Source organism: Lotus japonicus, chromosome 1 (assembly GCF_012489685.1).
Source record: "Lotus japonicus ecotype B-129 chromosome 1, LjGifu_v1.2".
Lineage (NCBI taxonomy): Eukaryota > Viridiplantae > Streptophyta > Magnoliopsida > Fabales > Fabaceae > Lotus > Lotus japonicus.
The window spans coordinates 72,916,842-72,925,572 of NC_080041.1; the positions used below are offsets into that span (position 1 = coordinate 72,916,842).

General features: G+C 37.6%; 2 protein-coding genes across 2 annotated transcripts; one reads left to right on the forward strand and one right to left on the reverse strand.

Moving 5' to 3' along the window:
* Positions 1-4,271: 4,271 nt before the first annotated feature.
* Positions 4,272-5,207, reverse strand: LOC130745199 (NAC domain-containing protein 83-like). Its single transcript, XM_057597353.1, has 3 exons — positions 5,021-5,207; positions 4,617-4,876; positions 4,272-4,442 (listed from the first exon to the last, which is right to left on the reverse strand). The coding sequence occupies exons 1-3, from the start codon at positions 5,205-5,207 to the stop codon at positions 4,272-4,274; spliced, it is 618 nt and encodes a 205-aa protein (XP_057453336.1).
* Positions 5,208-6,120: 913 nt separating this feature from the next.
* Positions 6,121-6,624, forward strand: LOC130745206 (eukaryotic translation initiation factor 3 subunit G-like). Its single transcript, XM_057597365.1, has one exon. It carries the CDS (start codon positions 6,121-6,123, stop codon positions 6,622-6,624), a length of 504 nt encoding a protein of 167 aa, XP_057453348.1.
* The last annotated feature ends 2,107 nt before the right edge of the window (positions 6,625-8,731 follow it).

The following is an 8,731-nucleotide window of genomic DNA, read 5'->3' on the forward strand; positions in this document are numbered from 1 at the left end:
TATGATGTTTATGGATCGAGACATTCTCTGGAGTCATTTCGGGATTAGGAGATCCCGAGAACTGATAGGATTTGCGATAAGACTAAAAGGATATTATTTTGAAAAGAAAACTCATAAGACATTAAACAACCTCTAAATCTTCAAATAAGGATAATAAACTCGAAAGGAAGCTTTGGATGCAAATCTTAGTTTTGGAAAACGAGAAGTGTCGTCGGATCCAAGTGTTGAGGAGATTGGTAAGTTCTGAGTATGTTGATACTCCTTCGCTCGTTGAGCAGTTTGTTTAGCCATCCAAGGGATGAGCCGAGAAGCTTCACTGAGGCGTGAGACCTTGTGAATGCGTGATACTCCACTGAGGCGTGAGACCTTGTGGAAAGCATGGATCTTCACTGAGGCGTGAGACCTCGTGAACAGCATGAAGCTTCACTGAGGCGTGAGACCTTGTGAATGCGGGATACTCTTGTGCTGTTGGAGCAGCTATGTGTTGTTGGGCTATCCTGGGGATAAGTCCGGGAAACCGTTAGTTTCCGAGAGTGTGATACTCTGTGCTCGTTGAGCAGTTGTGACCATCGGATTGAGATGAGTCGGATGATTTGGAAATCATCATGAGTACCCTGTTGATGTGAAGAAGTGTCTTTTGTCGCAGAATCGACTTTACCTTAGGGTAAGCTTTTAGAGACATTAATCTAGCTAGAACACGTGGCGACGTGTCGAGTGAGGTCGGAGACGTTGTTTGGCTAATCACTGCATTGCATGCACTCATTAAGTGGTTTAAACACGGCGAGATACCGGACCACGGCGGATTCCAAAATTGGTTATAAGACCAGGATTTCCGCTTAAGAGCACTGCTAGGTGACTCTTAGTAGCAGACCGAAATGGCAGACCTACGGGTTATGGCTGATCTGGCTACCTTGGTTTGGTGTAAGAGACGCGCGGGCAGAATGGTCCCACCGTTGCTGGTGCTAGGATTGATCCGGTTGATGTCCATCCCAGAGGCACGCGAGCAGAATGGTCCCACCGTTGCTGGTGCTAGGATTGACTCGTTTGATGTCCATACCTATGTTTGGTGTAAGAGGCACGCGGGCAGAATGGTCCCACCGTTGCTGGTGCTAGGATTGATCCGTTTGATGTCCATCCGTTCCGGATTGCATATTGGTTGACTGGGTTAACCTGCATATCATTTCATGCAACATGCATACTGACTTAGTTGTTGAGTGTGTTTGATACTTGTTAATTCTACTTGAGGCATGTTAACTGTGATTTATTGTTGTTTACATTCATTGTGAAATATACAACCCTAGGATGTAATCCCTAGTTATAAGCCTAAGTGGCTAATCTTTTATCGGTATCTATTGGTGGTATTATTTATATAATTCTTTGGAGTTGACCCTCGCGTCTTCTGTGTGTGCTTTGGCGAACAAACGCCCTTTGTCAGATGTCTTCGGCGGGCTGATTCATGATGGTTCATCCTTCGGGAGGAACTAGGGTTGAGATGCGGGAATGGAGCGTATCGCGGTTGCGAGAGGAGGACGGATGGTGTACATAGACTAGGTCGTTCTGGATTTCAAATTCGGACGACGATCATGCTAGCATGTAGGTTTTAGTGCTGGTGTGAGCTCCTCGAGATGGGATTAGTGTAGGAGTAGAGTCTTAGCTCTGAACATCATTTGTTTTCTTTGGGAACAGGGTAGTTTCCCACCTATAGCTTTTTGTGTGGTTTCTTTACGGGAATCACAGAGAGTTGGTTGGACATAGGAGATCTTGTTTCAGGCCGATGGGCCAGCTCATTCTCAGTTTTGAGGGATGGTGTTGCGGACACTTCACCCTTTTCATTTGGTTTGTATATATTGCCTACGGGCGCTACACTTTTCTTTCCGTCACTGGAGGTTACTCGTGACGAGGTTGTTACTTACAGCGGGGGCTGTATTATATATTGTACATTAGTTCTGTTGCTTTTCGCTTTTGGGTTTTATCTATTTCAGTCTTGTCTTAGTTATTATCAAAAAAAAATATATTCACGTTTTTCCGCATTAAGTTTACTTTCGGTTACTAAAGTGACGCCACCGAAATCGGGGTGTTACAGATAGAAATATCTTTTCCTTTCTCCACAATCCTCCATCGACCACTCCCTGCGAATCTCATGTCAAGGCTTTCAAGGTCACGACCCATGGTATTGTAGAAGAAGCATTTTCGTTCATTAAAATTTTTCCCATCTACGAAGATAGGTAAACCCAAATTAAATTCAATACACCATCGTGGTTCAAATACTACTTGGAAACAACACAAGGTCCATGAAAAATTAAACGGATCTAGAAGAGTGAATAAAAGACAAAATTTTAAAAAGTTGTTTCACCAACCTCCAGGTAGCCTCCAAGGCTCACTCTGAAACACGTCATATTCTGGGATTATTTGAACAGGAAGAGGTTGAGAAAATGCCCTCCTCTTCAAGTAGAAATCCACAAGAACCTCATCATCAGGATCAAACTGGTAGCCGGGCAGGAACCTAACACTCCCATCCTCATCATAAGTTATGAGGCCCTCCATCTCAAACGATGTCATCACAACTCACAAGTGTAGAATGAGTTTTTTGAAACTCTTTCGATGGACCACTATAGTAAACTCGTGTGATAAGGACGTCAATTTTTAGCTACAAGACATGCACTATCACCGATGCTTATAGTTAGAGAGTGTGTTTGAGATTCCGATATATATACACACACTTTAGCATCTCTCACATGGCTTTCAAAAAAAATTTGTCTCTCATATGGAAGGGAACATACCGTTTTGCATTAAGGCTATGTGTTTAATTGATATTCTTAAAATATAAAAGGTGTTTTTTATTTGATAATAATAAGAAAGTTCAATTATGTTTCCTTAAATGATTTTTAAAATGTAATATTTCATAAATATATTAAATAATAAGTTTTATTTATTAAATTTTAATAAATATAATATCATTTCTAAATAATAATTTTTATAGTAAATCATTTTTAAATATTCTAATTTAATAAATTAAATATAGATGAAGAACATAATTAAACCTTTCTTAAATGATAAATAATTTAATAGTAAATATAATTAAAATCACAAATAATAGAAATAAATTATTCATAGTAAATAATTGACCTTTTAGATTGCTCTTGTCTCTTGTCTCCAGTTTCCAGTTTCTTAGGATCAAATCAATTGGGTTTCTCTCCAAATTGGTATCTAGGACTAGCTTCTCATTTGTCATCTACTGTTTCCGTTTTATGTGATGTACTTTCCTTTTGTTGTTTAGCTTACTTAAGAAACTCAAGAACCTTTTTTTCTCTAATAAAACTTATGTATCCTAAAAAAAAAAATTGACCTTTAAAAAATGATCAATTAGAAATAAAGTATCATTTGAATAAATTATTGACCTTTTATAATTCATCATTTACTCTCAATTGATCATTATTCATTTCTAATTGATAATATTTAGTAAATTATAAATTATTGACTATATTTATAATTATTTATAGTAAATAATAATGTTTAATAAATAATTAATTTCTATTGGATCATTTTCAGAAGGTTAATTATGTTATTTAATAAATAATTTCTATTAAATATTAAAAGAAACTACAATTATAAAATATTAAAATAAATTTAATTAATTTCATTTATATTTATTATATTCTAATATTTAAAATAATAAATTATAAATTAATTAATAACATATAAAACTATAGATGTACATGAACTATATTTTTTATTAACTTTTAAATATAGAAGTCAATTCTCTAATAATATAAATTAATATTTGATAAGAATTTAAAGTTGAATGTAAAATATAATTTAATATCTAATAAAACGTAATACGGGCCACAATTATATATATATGTATTTAAATATAGGTTCAATTAAATAATAAAAAAGTATAGATGTCAATACTCTATTATATTATTACGTTCAAAAAAAATTTCTATTATATTAAAATAATATTTAATAATATTTAAATGTTAACTATAAAACATAGTTTTTAAATATAGGTGTCAATTCTCTTATTACATTAAATTAATGTTTAATAAGATTTAACATTTAACTATAAAACGAAACCCAATATCTGATAAAATGTAATAAGAATCACAATTATTAAATATTTAAAAGATTTAACATAATGGCTATGATCCGCTTCACCCGTATGGTGGCCTTGTAAATCATATTTGTGCTTGTATCGCGAAGGCGTGGGAGGGCTTAGGCTATTGAATCATGGTCTAGAATTTAGGTTTCATTCTAGGGAGAGTCTCCTCCTACATGCTCAAACTTGCTCCTCTTTTACCACTTTCCTCATTGAAATCAATGACCTCATCACTCGTAGCATATTCGCCAATGTTGGAACTCTTCCCATTCGAACCTCTTGCATTCTTCACTGTTTCTTCTTCTTTGTTCATAAATATACGATACACAGCCCAGTTCGACATCTGCGTTTGAGTTACAATGTTCGTTGGTCAGATAATATTGGTGATGAATAAAACAAGAAGAAACAACTTTGACAATGATTCTTGTTCCAACAAGCGACTATCATGAGGGTTCAAAAGGCATTACTCTTATCCTATTCAAAATTTAAAAGGGTCATTGTTCTATTCTTTCTTTACCTTAGATGGGTTAGCTACTAACGCAAGGCGGAACTCATGCATCACCCATTTGGTCCTCCTAGAAAAAGCTCCTTGCACCTCCCAGAAAATCAAGGTGTTCCTTTTTCCAATCACGCAGTTGTTTCGAGGGATAGAAATATCTTTTCCTTTCTCCACCATCCCCCATCGACCACTCCCTGCGAATCTCATGTCAAGGCTTTCAAGGTCACGACCCATGGTATTGTAGAAGAAGCATTTTTGTTCATTGAAAATTTTCCCATCTACGAAGATAGGTAAACCCAAATTAAATTCAATACACCATCGTGGTTCAAATACTACTTGGAAACAACACAAGGTCCATGAAAAATTAAATGGATCTAGAATAGTGAATAAAAGACAAAATTTTAAAAAGTTGTTTCACCAACCTCCAAGTAGCCTCCAAGGCTCACTCTGAAACACGTCATATTCTAGGATTATTTGAACAGGAAGAGGTTGAGCAAATGGCCTTCTCTTCAAGTAGAAATCCACAAGAACCTCATCATCAGGATCAAACTGGTACCCGAGAAGCAACCTAACACTCCCATCCTCATCATAAGTTATGAGGCCCTCCATCTCAAACGATGTCATCACAACTCACAAGTGTAGAATGAGTGTTTCTAAACTCTTCCGATTGACCACTATAGTAAACTCGTGTGATAAGGACGTCAATTTTTAGCTACAAGACATGCACTATCACCGATGTTTATAGTTAGAGAGTGTGTTTGAGATTCCGATATATATACACACACTTTAGCATCTCTCACATGGCTTTCAAAAAAAATTTGTCTCTCATATGGAAGGGAACATACCGTTTTGCATTAAGGCTATGTGTTTAATTGATATTCTTAAAATATAAAAGGTGTTTTTTATTTGATAATAATAAGAAAGTTCAATTATGTTTCCTTAAATGATTTTTAAAATGTAATATTTCATAAATATAGTAAATAATAAGGTTTATTTATTAAATTTTAATAAATATAATATCATTTCTAAATAATAATGTTTATAGTAAATCATATTTAAATATTCTAATTTAATAAATATAGATGAAGAACATAATTAAACCTTTCTTAAATGATAAATAATTTAATAGTAAATATTATTAAAATAAAAAATAATAGAAATAAATTATTCATAGTAAATATAGTATAGTAAATAATTGACCTTTTAGATTGCTCTTGTCTCCAGTTTCCTGTTTCTTAGGATCAAATCAATTGGGCTTGTCTCCAAATTGGTTTCTAGGCCTAGCTTCTTATTTGTCATCTACTGTTTCCGTTTTATGTGATGTACTTTCCTTTTCTTGTTTAGCTTACTTGGGAAACTCAAGAACCTTTTTTTTCTCTAATAAAACTTATCTATTCTAACAAAAAAAAATTGACCTTTAAAAAATGACCAATTAGAAATAATGTATCATTTGAATAAATTATTGACCTTTTATAATTGATCATTTAATTAGAATTTATCATTTAGTAAGAATATATTGGGAATGGCAGGCCCTACTGGCTCTGCTAGGGTTTCTCAGATTCATGGGAGAAACAAGGGAGGAAGAAGAAGTTTCAGGAAGCTGGAACGAAGGGAGGGTGTCACGTTGTTCGTCGATGGGCTTAATGACAGAGTAACATACAAAGTACTGAGAAGGATTTTTGAGAAATATGGACAGGTGGAGAGTGTCTTTCTGCCTAGAGCAAAGAAAAAAGGGAGAAGGTTTAGATTCGGATTCATTCATTTCAAGGCAAGGTCTGAGGGATTTCGAGCCATGGAGGGTTGGCATAGGCGAAGGCTACACAATGTGTTCCTGACAGTGCAACCAGCGAAATTCCCACTGCTGCAAAGAAGGGAAAGAAGTGAGATGAAAGGAGGAGCTAGAAGTCACCACAACATCATTAAGCTGGTTTGGAAAAGAAAAGAAGACAATGGTCAGGAAGTGCTAAATACTAGAAAACCATCCATACGCAAGGAGTGGAGGGTCAAGCGGAAACCTCCAGAATAGAAGGAGCAGGGTATCAATTGGAACCAAGCGCAAGTAACAAGGAATTCCAATCTATCTAAGCTGGCAATTGTAAGCCTGATGAGTGTTGATTCAGAAACATAAATGCAGACGCAGCTGGGGATGCATGAATGGGGGGAAGTGGTGATCAAACCTTTCGGAGCGCTCGAAAGGATCCTTGAGTTTCAATCGGAAGAAGACTGTAATAAATTCATTCAGGACTAGGTTGGAAGAAAGGAAAACGGGATTGAGCAAGTAAGGAATGCAGAATCGTGGGCTTGCCCCAAGAGTTTTCTAACATGGGTTCAATTATGGAAGGCACCGATTGGCTTATGGTCAGTCGATTTCTTTTCCAAGCTTGTAAAAAGCTTGGGAACTCTGGTTCGCATGGATGAAGGCGTGGGATGTGAGGGATATGAATTTGCAAGAATTCTGATTAATGCAGACAATCCATTGCTTGAGAATGTCAGCATTCCAATATGTGTGGATGGAAGAGAGATGGAAATTTGGGTTGAAGTAGATGGCGTTGAATCAGGGCATGGGTCAGGATGGAAGAAAGTTTGGTCACCGGAATATTCCTTAGTTGCGGAGTCAGAAGAATGTGGCGAGGCGGTGATGGCCGGAGCAAGCCAGGAAGCATGGGAAGAGACGCTAGAGGACATTGGGACCGACAACGCCGCCAGCAGAGCATTGGAATTATACAATCCTAATGATTTGGGGCGCACGGGTGGACTTAATTTAGGGGATGCAAGGAACCTAGTGGGGACGACCATTTGGGGCAAATCAATTCAGTGGGCCCAGGAAGTTAATGAGTTTGAAGGTTTAAACTTAATAGTTAAGGGAAGGGCAGAGTCTTCAAAAGACAAGTTGTTCAAAGTTGATATTCACACCGAAAGCTGGAATATGATGCTATTTGGATGCAGCTTTCCCATCATGGGCCGGGACCTACTCGTTAATGGGCTTTTTTCTGAGAAATGGGCTAGGCTGCTTTCTTCCAATTCAACTCACGCACTCCTTTGTGGGAATCCAAGTATTAACTCAAACAAACAGAGTGAAGAAGTGATTCTAGAACTCTCATCACCCGTTGACCAGATTCAAGAGACCAGTGTAGCTGACTCCCAAGAGGATAGCGAGCGGGAGGATAGCGATTGGGATAGGGAGTTTTTCTCGTCCCTTTCCCAATAAACGAACTTGGCAACGAAAGGAGTGGGAAGAAGAAAAAAGCTGAAAGCAATTGTGTCAGTGAGTTGCGACCAAGATCGGAGAACAAAAGAAGGAAGAAAAAGAGGGAGAAAATCAAGGGCGGAAGTGGGCGCTACAATACTCAGAGAAATCAGTGAAGGCTCAGGGGGTGTTGATCCAGTTATAGCAAGTCTACAAGCAACTGCAGAAAGAGAGCGCACATGAGGGTATTTCACAAGGGCAACAAAAGCGTGGATGCTAGGAAGATCTGCTGGGCTCCGCTATCCTGGCACTGACGCAGAAGCAATCAAAGGGTTGGCTGAGGAATTAGAGGAGAATTGGCCTGTGAACCTTGGGGCATAATGGGAAGAGTTCGCAAGTGGCTTTCTTGGAATGTCAGAGGACTATGCAGTGCTGAGAAACGAAGATCAGTGAGAGATGCTATTAAGAAAGCCAAAATTGAAGTTTGTTTTCTGCAGGAGACGAAACTAGGAGAGGAGAAATCCAGAACAAGTCTAAAGTTGATCCAAGCTCTTAATCTACAGGGGGAATTCAGTCCGGCAAATGGTTCTGCTGGAGGCCTAATTTCTTGCTGGGATCCTTCGAAAATTTCAGTGGTTGAGGTAAAGAAAGAACCCAACTTCATTCTGATTGTCGCAAGAGTGGAACCATTCCCTTTCCCTGTAGTGTTGGGGAATATATACTGTCCTAATAATGAGAATGACAGAAGACAATTGCTTGAGAAAATACATGAGGAGCTGATTTCTTTTGGATATGCTATATACTTGGGTGGCGACTTTAATGGGACCCTAAACCAAAGAGAAAGAAGAGGAGGGGCAGATGACATTGACCGTAACTTATGTAGCTTCGTGGAGGGGTTGAACCTTATTGATCTCCCTTTATCAAATGGCGAATTCACATGGTTCAG